This window comes from Dysidea avara, chromosome 4, assembly GCF_963678975.1.
Source record: "Dysidea avara chromosome 4, odDysAvar1.4, whole genome shotgun sequence".
Classification (NCBI taxonomy): Eukaryota; Metazoa; Porifera; class Demospongiae; order Dictyoceratida; family Dysideidae; genus Dysidea; species Dysidea avara.
Genome location: NC_089275.1, coordinates 6,832,149 through 6,853,910, shown reverse-complemented (window position 1 = coordinate 6,853,910; position 21,762 = coordinate 6,832,149). Strand labels below are relative to the sequence as shown.

At 38.8% G+C, this 21,762-nt stretch overlaps 1 protein-coding gene across 2 annotated transcripts; it reads left to right on the top strand.

Annotated features, from left to right (window-relative positions):
* Nucleotides 1-67: 67 nt before the first annotated feature.
* On the top strand, nt 68-20,371 carry LOC136254063 (uncharacterized). Of its 2 annotated transcripts, none has more exons than XM_066046726.1 (3): nt 68-184; nt 243-1,655; nt 18,937-20,371. In XM_066046726.1, the coding sequence occupies exons 2-3, from the start codon at nt 252-254 to the stop codon at nt 20,317-20,319; spliced, it is 2,787 nt and encodes a 928-aa protein (XP_065902798.1). In that variant the 5' UTR covers nt 68-184; nt 243-251; the 3' UTR covers nt 20,320-20,371. The 2 variants fall into 2 exon arrangements, with proteins under 2 accessions (XP_065902798.1, XP_065902797.1); XM_066046725.1 differs by having other exon boundaries at nt 79-177.
* Nucleotides 20,372-21,762: the final 1,391 nt, after the last annotated feature.

Genomic DNA, 21,762 nt, shown 5'->3' with positions numbered 1-21,762 from the left:
ATGGAGCCGAACCCGATCAGGGTGACTGTTTCGTATACGCGCCCGCGTCTCTACGTGTAGACATTAGAGGCGCGTAAGCTTAAATCATACCCGCCTATCTGGTAATGACCTTTTCTCGTTACGTGATTAGATTGGTCTTCTGCCAGAGGCTGCAGCATCAGTACACAAGTGAATCCAGTAAGACGTGAGAACTTCTAGATCTCTTAGAGATATTCAAAGTGATTTCTCCCCCTTTTTTACAGACGGAATTCATGTCGATATCCGGCACGCCCAGAGAACCTGCAACTCTAGCTCATGCGAGTGAACTTGGAGGATATGAACACGAATTTGTTGACTCTCCACACGACCGTCTTGTGTGTAAAATCTGTATCCATCCCTGCCGAGATCCTTACCTGAGTGGATGTTGTGGACACAACTTTTGCAAACTTTGTCTGGACAATGCCAAAGCTGCTACAAAAACTTGTCCATTTTGCCGTAATAAAGAGTTCAGTACGTTTCCTAACAGACAAGCTGATCGAGAGATTAGGAGTCTTCATGTGATGTGTACTAACAAGGAGAGAGGTTGTGAGTGGCAGGGTGAACTGAATTACATCAACAATCACCTTGTAAACAGTGATGGTTGTCAGTTTGAGGATGTGAAGTGTTCCAATGGGTGTGGGAAGATGTTACAACGACGATATCTGACCAGTCATGTTGAGACTGAGTGTTTATGTCGTAAGGTTGACTGTTCATACTGCCACATTACAGGAGAACATCAGTTTATTGAGGGAGAACACAAGGAACAGTGTCCCAAGCTTCCCCTACCCTGTCCCAACAAGTGTGAGGTAGGGAGTGTCCTTCGTGAAGATATGGAAGCACACAGAAAGGAGTGTTCTCTTGAAATGGTCCAGTGTGAGTATCATAATGTGGGGTGTGACGAGAGGATTATACGTAAGGATCTGGAGAAACATGAGCATGAAAGGATGAAAGGGCATTTGTCATTAACCAAAGTCAAGTTAATGGCTACTGATCAGCAACTACAATTGACAACATCACAGTTGACTGATACTCGATCACAACTTGATGGTGCACTGGAGCAGATCAATACACTCATGATCTTAATGCATCAAACAGTGATGGTGCAGAAACATACCAGTGATCCATTCCGTCCTGTACCAAATGTTTTGACAGCACAATGGTGGGCCAGGCTAACAGCCAAAGCAATAGTAATTAAATCTGGCGATCAGGTGTGTCCAGTAATCATGAATATTAATTTTACTGAACTCACAAGAACAGCAGTTTACTGGTTCAGTGACCCATTCTACTCTCATGATGAGGGCTACAAGATGTGCCTTCGTGTCAATATTCCAGGTCATGGTAAAGGTACTCACCTGTCAGTGTTCCTGCATCTCATGAAAGGTCCACATGATGACGAGTTAACATGGCCTATGAGGGAAAAGTTTGAGTTTAAATTGCTGAACCAGGTCAGTGACTGTCAGCATCATTCAGTTACTCTGATATATGGACACAATGATGGCAATGATGTGACTGGTAGGGTCACTGGAAGAGACAGAGCCACTGCAGGTGCAGGATATTCTCAGTTTATTTTAATGAAAAACTTGTACAAGGTCTCTTCCACACGTCACTATGTTAAAGATGACTCCATCTTCTTTCAAGTTAGTAAACTGTAGATATACTACGTATTCACGTGTAGTAATATCTTGTTTGATAGAAAATATATGATATTATATTGTTATTTAAACTGTGTAGCTATGCATGTCAGTATATGTGTCATTGGTGCATTGATTGCTAACTGTATTTGTGTGGCTATGTACCAGTACCCATTACAGTATCTATCATGTTCTAACATCTCAATTATTGCCTTGGGGAGTTAAAGACAGAAATGATCAAATTTCTGGGCAAAAATGGCCATAAAGGTCACCAAAGATCAAATTTGTGATGGCAAAACATACATGTAATGAGGAATACTGTTTATGTGGAAAGTTTCATGGTTTTATGAAAAAGTGCACAATTTGGCTAATTTTTGGGGCTATACCACTATATTATTAGTAAATCTGAGGGTATCATTGGACTGAGAACTGCTAAAAACATCTGTTTTCTGATCATATTGAGTTTGTAGCAGTTGTGGCAATTTCTGAATAGTTTGTTACGACATAAACTGTTTTTTGGTAGCCATGCAACACAAATTGTTGTTGGTAGCCAGTCAGCATTAAATTAATATATTGTATTATGAAAATTTAATGTTTGAAATTCCAGTGCATGGGACATAAAGTTTTCCAATACTGGAATTTTTGCACCATACATGCCAGAGTTAATAACAGTATGCTACAGCCGAATTAAGTAGAAAAGAATTTGTGTCAATTGCACATTTTTACTTCTATAAAATGGACACTTAATTAATCTGGCTTTATGGGACTCTCGTGAAGACATGGAAGCACACAGGATGGAGTGTCCTCTTGAGATGATCCAGTGTGAGTATCACAATGTGGGGTGTGAGGAGAGGATAATTCGTAAGAGAAAATTAAAGGGGAACATGAAGAGGTAAAGATGCATGGAAGGACACTTGTCATTGACCAAACATTCAATGACTCAAGGGCTTACTGATACACATGTACCAAATCACAGCTTGCTATAGTATTTTAGAACAGATCAACACATTGAGGTTAGTATTGCATCAGACATTTGGATACCACAGCTACATCAGTGACATATCTTCTGATATTGTGGTCACAAAATGGTGGACTGACGAAGTCTATGTTGACCAAGTCAGGCAGTCAGAGTTGTCCAGTAGTTATGAAAATAGCTGGGTTTAATGAAAAGAATAACAATCAGGTATGTTGGTACGGTGACTTTTTCTACTCTCACAATAAAGGATACAAGATGTATCTATACATGTTGATGCTGCTGTTAATGGTAAAGGTAAAGGTACTCACCTGTCAGTGTACCTGTACTTCATGAAGGGTCCACATGATGATAAACTAACTTGGCCACTGAGAGGAGAGTGTGAAGTGAAACTGTTAAACCAGATTAGTGAGTGTGAGTATTATTCTGCAGCAGTTCCCTATATGGTATTGATATATAGCCCGGGTTATGCTAACTGGTAGAGTTACTGACTGTATTAGAGCTACTAGTGGTTTTGGATACCTACAGTATATTTCCCATGAAGGCCTCCATGAGGTCATTCCTACTTGTCAGTATCTCAAAGATGATTGTATCTCCCTCCAAGTTAGTAAACTATAGACATGGCTGTACTTTGGAACTACAACATAATTATATGTGGCATTACATAGCTTTTATAGGACTCTACATCAAAAGTAAAAAAAAAGTGTGTACACAATTATTAGTAGGTCGTTGTGGCAAATTTACACCATGAACTCACCCTACACAAACTTGTTTTCCTAATCACATTCCCAAAGGTTATTAGTAGTTCCTATTTGTGAATGAGTAGTCCATGGCACCCCATAATAATTTTATGTCTCTGTGTAAAAGATACATGGGTTAAACAAAACTATAAAGCTTAGTAAAAATTAAATTTAAACATGGCTATTCATGAAGGTTTTTCACAATAATAGCTAGTTATTTTCTATCATATTCAGTAATGTCCATGTTTCCAATACACTACTGAGTACTGTACACAGAACACCAGTTTCTGACCTTCTGAGGTTGTAAACAGGCTCAACCTTATAATAATGTATGTATAACTAAAGCTAGAATTTTGCTATAGCAGTATAGCTAGCTATACATTAATTTGTACAATTCTATCTGCTAACAAAAATTAATGTGCATATATACATTGCTGTTCTGTTATTGAAATTCTCTAAACAGATTAGATGGTCTCATCTAATTTTGCTATCTCTTTAAAGAATTTCAATATCAGAACAGCAATGTATAGCTAGCTACAGTTGAACCACGATTATCCAAACACCGATTAACCAAACTCTCGATTATCTGAACACCAAATCGACTGCTCAATTAGGGTATTTTGTCAGTCAGCAAGTATATGCTTTATTAGGGTAGTTAAGCAAAACTCTGTATATAAATGTATGGATGTTCGATTTTACATACTATTCGATTATATGAACACTCTTTTCCCCCAATTAGTTGGGATAATCGAGGTTCCTCTATATAGCAATCTGGCTATAGTTATATGGTTAGGAGGTCAAGTATCCAGGAAACTAGTTTTCTGTGTACAGTACTCAGCCAGTGTAGTGGAAATATGGACATTACTTATGACAGAAAATAACTAGTTATTGTTGTGAAAAACCTTCATGAATAGCCATGTTTAAATTTTAGCATTTTATATTTTTGCTAAACATAGATTTGTTTAGGCCATGTATCTTTCACAATATTTATAAAACTATTATGGGATGTCATGGATTACTCATTCACAAACAGGAACTACCAACCTTTGGGAATGTGGTTAGGAGAACAAGTTATTCAATAATAATAGTAAATACAATGAGTTTAATTGTCAAAATTAGCTGTCTGTAAGAGGGTGCAGGGTGAGTTCATGGTGGTACCCCTTCTGAAATCACTTTATACACACTAAGGAATCACTGTACCAAATTTGGTGCTTTAATCCTCTGTGTCACAATCAAATCCATAAGGAACCAGACTATATTAAGCAATTACTAATTTGCAATTGAAATAAACCTGTTCTGTCTTGTGTGGAAACAACTTAAAATTGATTCCTTTCTGAACTAACAAATCATTAGTATGTAGGCCAAAAATCTGTATCCACAATGCATCCTTTAATGTAACAATATATCCTTTACATGTGGTAAATTATAGCTAAAGGTATTTCAACTAGGCTCATGTTTAAGCAAGGGTGTCAGAGAAGGGGAGCAAGGGGTTGTATCCCCTGTGAAAAAATTCCCCCTAAAATTATCTATACTATAGCTGTGATGGAGAACCTAGCTCAATAGCATCAATAATTTGAGATACTCTAATAGAGCAGTCAAGGTCGAGATAGTGTAATAGAACAGTCACAGTATTCTGGAGCAGTGTGGCAAACCACGTATGTAGTTATAAATAAGGAGATATAGTTGAGGAAGAGCAACTATTGCCAGCAGGTAATGACCTATTTCTTTCTTTTTTTTTTTTGGTCTTCGACTTACAGCTAGGCTATTGCATCACCAAGCTAGAAGACCCCCAGCCCTCCTTAAATGTAGGTGTCTCCTCTGCCCTTGCTTGCAAGTACTAACCTCTTGACTTAACTCTCAAAAATATTATCAATAATTATATGCTCAAGCTGGTATTATTAAAGGACTGCAACATTCACAAACAATTTAGCGTGACCTTATTTTGGAAAACCATACATTTGGGCATATGCAAAATTTGTGGGAATACTCAACTGAAAATTTCAGAGATTTTTTAAAATTAATTTTTTGTACACATTGATAGAGCAGCTATTAAGCCTTCTTGCTGTGAAATTTCACACCCATAGCTTCTTTATTCTAGGAGATATACTCAATTATATCAGACCATGTAGTAATTTCACAGTGTGTGGGACACCAATTAACTTACAAATTGGGTGATTTGTTCATTCCCAAAACCAAACATTTTCTTGTCTTTACACAATAATACAAGTGATTTAATTGAGGAAAAGCACTAAGAACACATGATTAAACTCTCAAGGATCTCTTTTAGATTGTAAGAATGGAGATCTTTGTTAACAAAGTGATTTGTCATCAATTTGTCACACCTGACCACTATACAGTTCTATAAACTGATAATGAAAAGTTAGTTTGTTATGTATAGCTATTAGACAGTAAATTAACCATATCTTTGGAATGCTTCAATGTATCATCACAAAATTTTCACACAAGGTAGGTAATCACGTGGTGCTTCATTTTAGGTATAAAAAAGAAAATTGACCAATGTATCAAAATGTATGGTTTTTCAAAATAGGGTCACTAATGTGCAACACTGCTTGCACACCCGACCGAATCTTATTTGAAGCCTTTTGAATATTGAATTACAGGCATGTAGTTATATTTTTGTGTACTGAAACCATTTTTCAATTTTAAACAAAGAGATATTTTATTTTAGTTCAGAATGGTACAGTATAGTCACTGATGCAAGGATCTTGGGTTGTGGGGTGAACCCTTTGTTACTGATAGACCCTGAAATTTTAAAATAGCTAGTGTAACAGAAACAAAGCATGTGTAGACTGCCATGTTGTTCTTATTCTAATTAATGTAACAGTAAGCACAATAATGCAAATTAACTACAACGGCAAACATAGAAAGCTTAGGTGCCATCAAGGTGACTACAGAAATGTCCCTCTTTACATTCGAAAACATTCATTGAAATGTACACCATATAGAAATTTTTAAATGTAACAGTGTGGTAGCTACGTACATATATGTACATAATTATATATATAATATATATAAAGATATAATACACCATATTTACAGCATGATTATAACATATTACAACTTAACTGTATGTGTGATTGTTTGTCAATAGCACCAGCTTTAAGTTTGTCTCGAAGACTCATTTCAGCATCGACCCCTTTGCTCTTTGAGATCCTTTCAAGCATGGCCTGACTTGATAGCAGACTATTTGCCATTGTGTGAATGACTCTCCTTAGCATGTCCCTAAAAATGCATAATATAGTAGAAGAACCAACTGAAGTAACACAAAATGTGATGATTGCTTCCAAATCTGTGATCAAATCTTGATTAGTTAGCATTTCTTTCTTAGTATGAATGACAACAGTCCTCCCTTGCAATTTTAGTTGCTTACAATTTAAATGGGCTTTAATAGCCCTAGAACACTTTTGCATAAAGGGCAGTAACGCATGGTGAGGAAATGTCATTTTACCTTGGTCCTGAAATTTTGATTACCACAGGGAGAACGTTAACAGACTTATCTGTTTCTACTAAATGTTTCAGAACATTTAGTTCATCTAGGTATCTTCTCCTTTTTATTGGAAGAAAGCACAACCGGAGTCTACCATATGCGGCCTTTTTCTGAATTGCATTCCAGCATGCAGAGCAAACCCAAACAAACAGTAGAGTGAGGCATCATCGTCAGCTTCTGGGGAATCATCAGTACTGACAGCATTTAGTTGGTTGGTTCTTCAAGTTGATTGAAGTGAAGTGATTTATATATTGAAGATGCAGGACTTATGTTTTCATATACAATTTATTTTACTTGTTGTTGAAGGAAAGTGTGTGAAGCTGATGCTATAGCAGAAAGGATGGCACTTCTATCCAGTGAAATGATCTCACCATTGAATTCAGAGATGGCATTCAGCCATAGCTTTTTAGTTTCAGATGTTTGTAAACCCTCACGTGCTAATGTACGTACTTGTCTTTTAATACCAGGATGCAAGTAGGCAATTAAATTGCTCTCCACCAACGCTGTGTTGATAATTCACAAAATGAGGCGGCAAGATAAAATTTTAAAATGCTGTTAAGTTTATTGTTCTTCAAAAACTTTCACAATTCTTGCCTGGTCAGATAGCAAACCAAGTGATATTCAACCCTTTCAGTTTCTTTCACTACAAATGCCTCCATTATTTCCAGGTCTTTTGTAAACACTTACAGATAAACTCCACTTCTTGTTTTCTAAGTTGTTTAGACATTCTTTCCAATTCAACACTTATGTACTAATCGCTTTCAACTAACTACACGAGCTATTGGATACCGGTATATAGCTCAGGTACTAATAAAAATGCGTGCTATATATGGCTGCCTACTAACCCACGACCACTGTTGACACAACAGTGGCAACCCATGCAGCTAATTAACACCCTACATATAAGGTAGGGTCCGCAATCCGAAAAATCAACTTCTACAAATCAACCCCCCTACCATTGTGGGATGTTCATTGTAGTATCCCATTGCTTGATCCACCATGAAACCGGAGGCACGATTGTTGTCTTCACAGAAATATCATTTTCAGTATCTCACAAGATGCAAGATTTATTTTTAAAATTTCGTGCTCAACACAAAGGACCGGATGAAACTTGCTACTTAGCCAAATCGTATCCAGAGTTGTTGTAGTTGAAAACTACGCACAGAAATAAATAAATGGTTTGCTGGGTGCCCGGCACAGGGTTGCTTTCTTTGAAAAAACAGACAAAGAAATACGAAGTTTCGAATTCAAACTGCCCTACCACCCAGGGCAAGAGAAGCCAACTCTTCCTCATAGTGTTTCGATACGGTTGGGTGCATAGTCTGTCTATGCTGTTAGTTTGGAAAAGATCTGAGACTTCTCACCATCTGGGTGACGAGCGTAAAAATTTTTTGCAGCATCAAAGAATTGTGTTGCGAATTCTGCCCATTTCCAGCGCTTCTGCAGCCACAACAATCATCAATTATAGACTAAAACTATGGCAAAAGATGTCCCTGAACGTTTAGTAACAGCGGTTGTCAATTATTATTTCATCCACAGCTTCCACGCCTCGCTCTAAGCTATGCATCAAGGGAGGCAGCAAAATAGTCCAAATTTGACTTCACCTCTAACGCTCCACAGCAGTTTCAAATCTTCACTAGATCACCCTACATCACCATTATGCTGCAAAACATCCCAAAACAAACCGAAAAATGCACAAAATCTTTCATTTTTTATTCGAGCTGGGTGGAGCTCCTGGTGAGCTGCTGGTATACTGCATCATATGAAATCACAGAAACACCAACTACTACTACTACCAAACGTTTTGAACCATCATTTATCATCATTCTAAACAAAATTAAGTGACCAGTGTGGCATCAGAAGTACTGGAAAGCACTTTGGTACCATTGAGAGAATCCCTTGAAATGACGCACGAAAATTTTGACGTTCTTCACCCAGATGGTGAGAAGTCTCAGATCCTTTCCAAACTAACAGCATAGACAGACTATGCATCCAACCTTAACACATCACTATGAGGAAGAGTTGGCTTTTCTTGTCTTGGCTGGTAGGGCAGTTTGAATTCGAAAATTTGTGTTTCGTTTTCTGCTTTTTGAGAGAAAGCAACGCTGTGCCGGGAATCCAGTGAATCATTTGCTTATTACTGTGCGTACTTTTTAACTACATTAACTCTAGATAATATCTAGCTAAGCAGCAAGTTCTATCCTGTTCTTTGTGTGGAGCCCGAAATTTTAAAAATAATTTTTGCATCTCACGAAATACTAAAATCGATAGTTCTGTGAAGACAACAACCGTGCCTCCGGTTTCATGGTGGATCTAGCAATGGGATACTACAATGAACATCCCACAATGGTAGGGGGATCGATTTGTGAAAGTTGATTTTTCGGATTGCGGACCCTATATAAGGACATGTGGTTGCAAAGGCATTTCAGAAAAGATAGAACACAGCTATTTCCTAAGTGTTACGCTCCTTTAGTCTCGTGCCCAGACTGCTTTTTTCTCTTTGTGTGAGGGCGGAGAAAAAATATTCTCCGCCCCCACCAAAAAAAAAGCGGTCTGGGCACTAGACTAACGCTCCTTTGCGCGCGGCGCTTTTGAGCTCCTGCTTTCTATCGCGTGATATAATGGTGCTCGACGGCGCAGACTATTCAACAACTGATGCCGTTTCAGTCTTCTATTGCATGGAGGCATCTATGGCCGGCGTCGCGCAGTAGCTGTAGCTATCCCATTGGCTTTTCAGGTCTACTAGTTTCCTTGCCAGTAGCTTAGGCCATACCTATTTGATCTTATGTTGCGCGGGCCCGACCGACTGCATTTTTCTTCAAATGAAATAATTTTGAAAATCACGTGTGCGGATCACGTGTACTTAATTAAAGACAACACATCAGCACTCTCGTGATATAGTCCAAAAGGGACCATTGAAGATCGTCCAATGCTCTAAAATGTAGAATACGATGGGAAAGCTCTTTTGGAGATATCTGATCCTACTAGAAGAGTATGAAACCTAGATTTTTAACTGTGTATGTACAGTGGAACCTGTCTATAATGGTCACCTTGGGACCAGATATATCTGGCTTTTATGCACTTGTCAATTTCATGCCTCACCCCCCCACCCCCATGGGGGGTGGGGGAATACAGGGGATTTGACAAATCGTGGTGTCAAATTCCCCACTACTGGGGCAAAATCGGCTGTCAAATCCCCACCCCCATAGTAGGGGATTTGACAACACCTCAAGGATGACTAAGCGCATATTTCATGCATGCGACTAGTAATAAACCTGCCCTGTAGCTAGTAAAATTATAGCGAGTGCAATTTTATTGTTTAGAAATGCAACTACCGAAAATCAGTTAGTGAATTGGACAACTGTCAATTGCCCCAGGGGTGGGGACAAGAGGCAATGTCAAATCCCCACCTGGGGTGTGGGGACGCCCGGGGGTGGGGGGTGGGGGGTGGGGCATGAAATTGACAAGTGCATTATATACAGGTGGCTGTTATAGAGAAAACCTGTATAAGGTGGTCAGCAGCATTTTAGTAGCTATGGCCGTTATAAATGAGTGATTATTATTAAGAGGCTCGCGCCAACCACAATGCAGTAATATTTTAGTACAAGATGAGCTTGTTATGAACGTTAGTTATAGCATAGATAATATATACCTTACCTAGCTATTGAATATACATTTAAGCTATTGAATATGTTTAATAATGAAGCCTGATAGATTATATAGTATTCATTAAAAGGCAGGAAGTGATAATTGTGCATTAATTGAAATGGTGCCGTGGTGCCAGACAGTTGGCTTAACAACCCACCATAAAAGGTAGCGACCACTATATGAAGGAGAAAGTTATGTATACAGTGATTCATAGGCGAATTCTTGGTTGGCCGTTATACGCGTTAGACAGGTGACCGCTTAATGCAGACAACAATGCATATATTTGTATGTGAAAATATTTGGGACCTCGTGTCCATGGCCGTTATGCAGAGGTGACCGTAACTCAGGTTCCACTGTACTATTATAGCTACATTCATTATTTACATTTTATATGCTTGTGTATAAAATTTTTATCATTTTCATTTTCAAACCGACCTACCTACCCAAATTTAAAATAATTTTGCCTGCGCAACATAAGATCAAATAGGTGTGGCCTTACTGATGTCCGAGCCGCGGAGCCTTTCCGTTCTGGATTCTATTTATTTAATGCGCACACCCGTATAAATTCATAATCAATACTAGCTAGCTAGCTATTCATCTTTCCGTTGATCCCGTGATTGATAGTTTAACTGTTCTCTCCAAACATTCATTGTATTGGAGTCACCAAGAAGGTTAGGTTATGTTATGTTGTTATATACCATTATTATTATTATTATTATTTTATTATTTTTATATAGATCCTTTACATGATACTTAGGCTAGTGCCACTCCAATAACATACCTCAGAACGGTAAATTAAAAGGACTTCTGTTTCGTTTGTAGCTAAGTGTAAAAGTATTTTTGTACAAGTTACGAGCGTCGCTAAAATTAATTATTAAAACGCCGTTGAGTGTCGCTTCAATGTACAACTTGATTCAGTATATGATTAGTGAAATAGCTCCATGGTGTGACACTTGTTTTGAAAGAGGGTGTGGCCTGAAATTATGGAACTGAATTGGTAGATACAGTCTATTTCAGGTTGGTTGTCCACGTAAGCCAAATGCAAAAATATCACGTGAATAGAAAAAACCACCAATGAAATTTCACACCAGACGGACGGCGCTAGTTTAAACTAAAGGCTGCTGATCTCATTGGCTACTTTCAAGCACGTGACCTTTAACACTTTCTCTAGTCAACCAACTGGAAATAGACTGTACATGGTGTGAACAATGTTGATGAAGCTATACAAGTGATTCAGACCACAAATCAGCACTTCCAGGGTAGAACAAAGCATAGATAGTACAAGCCAAGGATTGAAAACCACACGATTTCACATTTTACTCCTCACCTATGTAGCGCGGGCTTCAAGGGTTATACAGTAATGCCAAACACAACCTTGAATACAACACTTCTCTAAAGCACATGTACAGAATCACGTGATATATCTATTCTAATTAATGTTACATTACGTGTATGCATGTGATGTCTTTGTTCTATTGTATAAGAAGTAGACTAGATATAACCATGTTACATTATCCTTCCCCCTAGATCTTGTATCCTCACAAGGTTAATGTCGAACAAAGTCACTGTATCGAGCTGGGGGTCTGTTAGCTCTCGGTGGTCTGATATCGGAGTGTGCTGGTACTGGAGATGTTGACGGGTTTATTGCACTAGTATATCCGACTATTCCTGAATAGTGACCAGCTGTTACATCACTATACAAAGGTGTGTGGTGCTGCAATTCTGACTTGGACTGTTTAGACACCATGGAAGGTGGTGTTTGCTGTAGGGGTGGAGTGTGGCAGAGCTTTAGCCTACTGCAATGTACCACAAACTATTGGGTTTCCCCAATTAATTGTATTTTGTAATTTACTGGTCTTGGTTTATCAACAAGGATAGTATAGGGGCCTTTCCTGAAGGATGCAAACTTCCTTTGGGTACTACGGGTACAACCACACTCTGTCACCAATTTGGAATTCCTCAGAAACACCACAGCTATCATGTGTCCACTGTTGGTGTGCATGTTGCGTCCATAAGTACTCTCTAGGACTAGTGTAGATGCTTTCATTTGGTGATGTGTCTCTTGTACAAATTGGGAGTAAGAAGAAACTTTACTATGCTTTAATCGTCCAAGGATGACATCAACAGGAAGTTGGGATGAACGAGCAAATGTGAGGTGGAATGGACTAAACTTAGTGACTTCATGAACTGCAGTCCTATAAGCAAAAAGGGCCTTAGGAAGTTGGGAATCCCAGTCATGCTGGTTCTCATTGACCATCTTGGATAGCATTGCTTTCACCGTATGATTAAATCGCTTTACTTGACCATTTCCCTGCGGGTGGTATGCAGACATTCTGGTATTTGTAATGCCCAACATCTGTCAAAGAGAGTGGACGACACTGCTGCACAGGTTAGCTCCTTGTTCACTGTGAAGGCTAGTGGGTACACCATAGTGTCATTCAATAGGATAGTTGCTAAGGTAATAGTGGTTGTGCCCTTTAGGGGAAAAGCTTCTACCCATTTTGTAAACAAATTAGTGACCACCAATATATATTTGTCACCTTGTGATGATGTTGGAATAGGTCTCATAATATCCTAGCTAATCTTTTCAAAGGGGTGCGAGGATAGAATGGTACCCAAAGGTGCAACAGGAGTTGAATGTGGAGGGTTGCACCTCTGGCATTGGTCACATTGTTTCATCCAGTGTTCTACATCTTGCTCATATGCAGGCCAGTTCTTATGCAATCAAAGGTCTTCTTAACTCCCAGATGACCCAGTTGGTTATGTACTTCCTGGAGTATCGTATTTCTTATCCTTACAGGGAATACCACATGTGTGTGAGCTAAAGAAGTGCTTGTTTCTGTGTATTGCCTAGAAACAAGGCCATCTTCGACAAAACATTTGTGAAGGCCTGGAGGAAATCCTTGTGGTAATGTGTTCTTTTCCAGGTGTTGTCTTAGATGAACGAGTTTGGGATTTTCCTGCTGGGCTTGGACAAGTGTCTTGGTGGAGGCAGGGCACATGTCAGTAGCTATGGTTGCTATTGGTGAGGAGTCATGCGGAGGCCTCCTGGATAGAGCATCAGCATTTGTATTGCTTGTTCCTTTTTTTTGTACTCAACAGTAAAATTAAATTGCTGCAAAATTAACAACCAGTGGGTAAGATGGTGTGGTGTGTCCTTCATGCTCTTGAAAGAAGTTAGAGAGTTGTGATCAGTTAAAAGCCGAAAAGGAAAGCCATACAAATATGGGTAGAATTCCTTGACTGCAACCACTACAGCAAGGGCCTCACGTTCTATTGTTGAATAATTTCTCTCTGCTTTCTGCAGCTGCTGACTCCAGTAAGCTAACATGTTCGCAGTCATCCTGTATTTGGCTCAGGACTCCACCGATAGCTATATCAGAAGCATCTGTGGCCACTATAAATGTGTTGGTAAACCTGGGGTAGGTTAGAACTGGTGGAGAAGTGAGCTTGGATTTAAGAGCATTGAATGAGGAATCACAAGCTGCATTCTAATGAAAGCCCTTTGAATTCTTTCTTAGTAGCTGGTGTAGGGGTTCAGCAATGCTTGCGTACCCTGGGATAAAGTACCTGTAGTAGTTAGAGAATCCAATAAATTGTTTGATTTACTTGCTACTGGTAGGTGTAGGATAGTTAGAGACTGCCTCTAGCTTTACTTTGTCTGGTTTGATTCCCTTATCTGAAATGATGTGACCTAGATAAGTAACTGACTTCTGAGCAAATTGACACTTCTTTAATTGTGACCGGGCCTGCAAAAACAGGACATGTGGGCACATAAAAATGCCTACTTTTTCAAACTTTGATGCGCCAAAACTTTGTATTCCATTATTGCTTGGCCATGACATTTTCAGCACATATTAAACATTTAGTTGACTTTAAAGTACAAGTTACAGAATAAGAATATTCCATCCCAGAACTGAGATATGAGATGGTACGTGTTAGGGTGTAGTTTGTGCCCACATGCCCTATTTTCGCAGGCCTGGTCACAATTTCAACTTTAAGCCAGCTCATCAAAACCTTTCAAAAACTGGTGTCAATTGTTCCAGTGCTCCTTAAACATTGTAATGAATATGATTACATCATCCAAATAAATCAAACACTGTTCACCAGACAAACCTGCTAAAATAGACTTCATTAAGCACTGAAAGGTTACAGGAGCATTGGTGAGCCCAAACGGCATAACGTTAAACTCAAAATGACCTTGAGAGGTTGAAAACACAATCTTCTCCTTGTCAGATGGGTCAACCTCTACCTGCCAGTAGTTGGATGCGAGATGTAGGGTAATAAACAAGGTTGCAACAGCCTGGGAATCCAGAGTGGCATCTATCCGTGGCAGAGGATATGCATCATGGTACGTCACTTCATTTAGCTTATGATAATTTACACAAAACTGCCAGGCCCCATCTTTCTTTTTGGCCATTATTACTGGTGATGACCATGGACTAAAACTGTGCTGGATGACTCCCTGCTGAAGCATTTTCTGGACTTCTGAATTTATGTTGCTCTGTAATGCCATGGGTTGACGCCGCACTGGCTGGCGAATGGGAGGACTCTCTGTATATATGGTGTGTCTCCACGTGGAAGTTTGCCACAGTGGATCATCTTCAGTGGCAAACTCATCGTAATGCTTAAGCAAGGCCAGTAACTCCTGGTGTTGGGAAGGTGACATGGTTGAACCTGTCATGTCAATGTAAGGAAGTTCACATGTGTTAATAGCAGGTGATTTGGAATCCTGGGTTTCCACAAAATGTATGTCTGCCAGAGGTGTCACCTTGCCAATCTTGGTACCTTGGTAGAGCTTCATAGAGATGGGGCTCGTATTTATGATCTGAATCAGTGCATGATTATTCAAAACTGGTCTAAGAGTCCTAGCAGCAAGAAGGTGCTGTGGCAGCTTAGCAGTAGCCAGTGGTTCAATTAAAGGGCTTAATGGACTTTTCAACTTGACCTCCTCCGGCAAAGCAACATCAATCAGCTGAATTGATCGGCCAGGAATGATGACAATCTCAAGCACAGTTGTAGTATAGAACGGGAAGATTGTGCAGTGTTAATCACTACACAATGATGCTTGTAATTAATTATAGCCTCATTTGCTAACAAGTAATCTACACCTAACAAACAATCAACAGTTAACTTGCTAACAACTACAAATGCCTGCTCAGTCTTAAAGGCTCCAATGCTAACAGGGACCTTAACTTGTCCCACCACATCCAGGGGAGAACCATTTGCCCCTACAGGTGCTGACGATGTGTCCTTACTTATCTTGTCACGAAACTCACTGACAATAGCATCTAATCATACTATGGACATTGCGGCTCCTGAGTCTAGTAAGAAAGTAACTGGAGAGTGTCCTATCACACCATTAATGTGTAAAATTGTACTAATGTGTGGTGACTCACTACTGTCCTTACATTGTGCTTGGTGGGTTATGGTTGGTAGGGCCGGCTCTTGTCCACCTGCGATGCTGGCCCGTAGTAGTTTAAAAAGAAGAGCAGTTCCTGAACAAGTGGCCTTCCTCTCCACAATTATAGCAGGGACCCACACGACGGTCCCATCGCTGCCTTTGACCCCGTCCACCAGCATAGGCTCTCCTTGTGTATTGTGGATTTGAAGATCTTCATGACATTCATACAGTTGTTTCTAGAGATGCCAATTGCTTAGTTAGTTCTTCCAAGGAACTTTGAAGAGTAGTGGCATCAGGTAACTCTGGTTTCCTTTGTGGTTGCGACATAGCATGAACACTGTCGTCACTTCCATTGAACTTAAGGGCATATAAAAACTAGGCTGAGCCTAATATACTCAAAATTTTACCTATTATTCTTTCCAGAATTTCTCAAAATATTCTCCCATTATTCTTTTCAAATTCTTGTATCTAGCCTATTATTCCACTATAATTCTCCTTCAGTTTCTGTGGCAAGTCGCTCAGTTTTCAAGATGCTCATAAGCAGTTTTGCCAGAATTTATTAATAACCATTATATGAAGCACTTTATCTTGCACATCATTTTTGTAACCACATAAGTAGTTACAGCAAACTTAGAATAGCTATGTGCAGTAACAATAGTTCATAACAATATAACTGGCAGTAATAATTCAAGTGCTGTCAATTATTGGTGTATTAAGGCTGCCAGTGTATTTAAGCTGTATCTATAACTACATACTAAGTTAGGTAGACAATAATTATGAAGAAGATACACTGGTATAAGATGTACAAGTTTCAGAATTGTAGATAATCATGCAGTTGATCATGAATCTCTAATACTGACCGCAAATTGTTAACTTGAAACGATCTGACTGCTCTATTAGAGCATTTGAGCATTCTATTAGAGTATATCGATATTTTAGAAGCTTTTCAGCCTCTTTTCAGCCAGCACATTACAACACTCCTATAATAATGTCAGTTATATATCATTCTTAGTAGCTTAACTTTTTTCTAGCTACTCAAGAAGAGACACATTCCTAAATTCCTCCGATTATTCCTGTGGACTTCCGATAATTCTAAAATTATGCCTGTAACAATCCTATAATTCTGGAATTATTCTCACAAAATTGGTGACCTATTATTCTCAAAATTATTCCGGCATATTAGGTGCAGGCCTATTTCCTAGTAGTCTAAGAGGCCTGCTACGGTGTTTTTCAGTAGTTAAATACCTGAAGAGCCTGATGGGAAGGTAGCTCATGAAGTTTGTAGAGAGTCGCTACACCCATATCTCAATGCAAAGCTTACCTATGCTGAAGTTTAATATGGGCTTCATTAGTATTTAATTTTCATAAACTGACTGCTTTTACCACTAAATGGATTTGCTCACATGGGTATGTATGGAACATAGATAGATAGATACTGTACACACACACACACACACACACACACACACACACACACACACACACACACACACACACACACACACACACACACACACACACACACACACACACACACACACACACACACACACTAGGGCTGAGTGATACTGCCATTTTAGTACCATGATCGATACTAAAACCACGATACTGAATAGTTCACGATACTTACAAAGAAGTCAATCATAGCTGGTACTACACAGTGTATTGCTCAGTATTTCTGCAGGAACTCCTTATAGGTGATAGCAAACTAGCCACTATCATCGATCCTTGTTTACAGTAACAGTTATTGTAACACATGCTTTGAGGTTATGTTATGGTGTTCACATCTATCTGCAGGGGAAACCAGGTGGGTGGACTTTATCACTTACAAGGATTCTTAGCCAAGTACTACATAATAAATGGATTTTTAATGACAGTAATGTACAGGCATGGTATCACGATAGTTAATAACAAAATATTGCGATATCGATACTTTCAAACTATTGTGATATAGCGCTAAAACAACAGTATCGCTCAGCCCTAACACACACACAAACAATTTCAGTAATGTGGACACATGCCTGGTTTAAAATAGTAATTTATTAAATGAAGTAGGGATCCAAGCTATAACAACAACTTATAAATGATGGTACTGTAACATAGCACTGTCTACAATGCTATGTCAATTGTTTTGCACAATGCCAAAGTAGGGGTTTCCCTATCAGCCAATATGTAATCGTATAGTAAGTTGGTAAATGTATGCTTATAACCTGTTTGCCACACATATGTAGTTTCTGTGCATGCGACTTGAATGTTAGGCCAACATGATGTCTACATTAGTGTGCTATATCATGATATACCATATTTCCTTGCTGCACCTTCTATAGTTGCCACATTTGAATAGTGGCCACACTGTGTCCTTAAAGATAGAGCACACACTGTGAAAAAAGAGGGATATAAGATGGTATTTCCAGTGGCTTATTGAATACAAAAAAGCTTGGTATAATCTGTATTATACTAACAATCACATGTAAGGCTTTAGTAAATGTGTTAAACATACTGAAACCTTATATGTGATAGTATAGTGTGGGAATTATATCAGATATAAGCTATTCCAAGTATTGTGGTAATTAAACTGAAACCATACATGTAATAGTATAGTATGCATTATAATAAAGTATAACATGAGTATAATACAGGGTTTATATTAAGGCTTATTTGTATTCAATAAGCCACTGGAAATACCATCTTATATCCCACCTTTTTCACAGTGACAAATGCCGCCCTTAAATGAATTCCACGTATTTAATTGTTCTAAGGAGTTATCTGCTCATAAATATACTAACCTTGGGATTAGTATATCTATGATTTCATCTGCTGCTCTCTTTTAGTGCAGATCGTGCTGAAATATACCAGAACTACTAAATGTATAGGTACATACTCTCCTTGTTCGTATCATAATATTGCAGCACTAGAGCCATTGCCCCCGTCCTCATTTCCACTGCCTATGTATCCTATGGTTTTATAGTATGCTGGCTAGTAAACTATACGCTGTATTGTTTGTTTTATGCTAGGTCTTGAAAAGCCAGTCACACAATTCATGCATGGCAGCTATGGCCATAGCCACATCCAATAAAAATGGTGGATATGACTACAAATTTGTTAATACTCCACCAGATCGTCTTGTTTGCAACATTTGTTACCTTCCCAGTCGAGATCCTTACCTTACTACGTGTTGTGGACATGTTTTCTGTAAGTCCTGCCTAGATGATTCTAAGAAAGCTGTTTTAGTGAGTAAACCTTGTCCGGTTTGTAGTGAGGAAGAATTTGTGGCTTATATCAATAAGCAAGCTGATCGAGAGATTAGAAATCTTTATGTGATGTGTACTAACAAGGAGAGAGGTTGTGAGTGGCAGGGTGAACTGAATGATATCAACAATCACCTTGGAAACAGTGATGGTTGTAAGTTTGAGGATTCGAAGTGTTCCAATGAGTGTGGGAAGATGTTACAACGACGATATCTGACCAGTCACGTTGAGACTGAGTGTCCATGTCGTAAGGTTGACTGTCAGTACTGCCACATTACTGGAGAACATCAATTTATTGAGGGAGAACACAAAGAACAATGTCCCAAGCTACCTCTGCCCTGTCCCAACAAGTGTGAGGTAGGGAGTATCCCTCATGAAGACATGGAAACACACAGGAAGGAGTGTCCTCTTGAGATGGTCCAGTGTGAGTATCACAGTGTGGGTTGTGAGGAAAGGATGTTGCGAAAGAGGAAGAGGGAACATGAACAGGAGAAGATGGAAGAACACTTGTCATTTACCAAACGTACATTGACTGATACCAAATCACAACTTAATACTGCTATAGAAAAGATCAACACATTAAATTTAGTATTACATCAGGCACTTGGACACACCAGCTGTATTTCAGCATCAGATTTTGTAGTCACAAAATGGTGGACTGAGTTAACTACATTGTCTATGTTGATGAAATCAGGTAGTCAGATTTGTCCAGTAGTTGTGAGAATAACAGGATATAGTGAAAAGAAGAATAATGAGTTACAATGGTACAGTGACTCTTTTTACACTCATGATAAGGGGTATAAGATGTGCTTATCTGTTGAGCCTGCTGGTAATGGTGATGGTAAAGGTACTCACCTGTCAGTGTTCCTGCACCTCATGAAGGGTCCATATGATGATGAGCTAACATGGCCACTGAGGAAAAAGTTTGAAGTGAAACTGTTGAACCAGATCAGTGACTGTGAGCATCGTTCATATACTGTGACCTATAATGATCGTGCCAAAGATGATACTGCTGGTAGAATCACTACAGGTAACAGAGCTAGAGGGTGGGGATATCAACAGCTCATTTCCAATGAAGACCTCCACAAGGTCACTCCCACATGTCAGTATCTCAAGGATGATTGTATCTTCCTCCAATTAAAAAGTTAATCAAGTGTAGACATAATTACATTTGGAACCAGTATATACTGTAACTTTAGCTTTAGGACCACTTTTAAATGTTTAAACATACATTGCGTGCAAATTATTGAAGTTACTAAGTTGTAGTGTGTTACAAGAATGATTGTCTCAAACTTGTTTGTCTTGTGTGGAAAAAAGTTATATGGTTTTGTATTTCTTTTCATTTCTTTCCTGCACTATCTGAAGTATTCATGCAGTTTACTACAGCCATTAGTGTAATTGAATGATGGAACCTGATCCATTATACCTGTGGTAATAAACTATAGTACACGTACTGTATTGAATAGCTACAGTATTCCAACTAGGCTCATGTTATCCATCATGTAAATACTAGCTAACCTAGTTAGCCTTGGCATAATTATATGAAGCTGACATTGTGACTAGCAACATTTACAAGCAATGTATAATTACTATATAGATATTTGTTAATTTAAAAATGAAGTAGGGATCTATGCAATAAAAAGTAGTGAAACAAGAGATGAATGATGGTGTTACAGCAGAGCTCAGTGGAAAGTCCCTACTTTGGCATTGAACGAAATAATAATAGCAAATGTACCAAAGTAGGGACTTTCCCACTGAGCTATGCTGTAACACCATCATTCATCTCTGGTTGCACTACTATTTTTTATTGCATAGATCCCTACCTCATTTTTAAATTAACAAATTTTTGAAAAATACTAGTTTGTTTAGTTTTATTGTTGTGGCACAGCTAGCTACAATGTAACTTGTATTAGTCCAATTGTATTTTCCACATCTGTAGGTATGGGAAAGGCAGATACCATCACTTATAAACGTCTTGCCCATTTGCTCAGCCGGTGAGAAGTGGAGTTCTCCATATTCTGTGATTATGGGCAAGCTTTGCTGTAGTTTGGGGTTCTCCTTGCTGCGTTCTTCAGTAATGTGTATCAGGGGATCACGTTCTAGATCCAAGCGTCCCTGTGTGCCTCCAGCAGTCCACCTTGCTGTTGCTGAGGGCCATCTGTCTCCTTTAGAACAATAATGTAATCATCTTATATTGTGCTTGCTTCTTATTCTTATAAAAATAGCTAGGTCTACAATGTATTAAACTTGTAACTGTTCTATCATACATGGCTAATGTATTAGAGTGACTGTTGTATTAGAGTATATCTCGAGTCAGCCCAGGGGTGTGCAGCTAGCTAGACCAATAAGGAGTGAGGTGATCTTGTTTATTGCTATGTAAATAGCTAGATTGTTAAGAGGTGGGACCTCTTATATTATTATTATTTTATTGTTTAATTAGCAGAGCCCGCCTGGGGCATAAGTGCTAATGTACATTAAATTAAAAGTGATTGCATGATAATTGTTTGAAGCTGTCAATAGTTTGTTGGTTGATGATGTCTTGTGGTAGTCCATTCCATTCTGGTATTGTTCTTGGAAAAAATGAGTACTTAT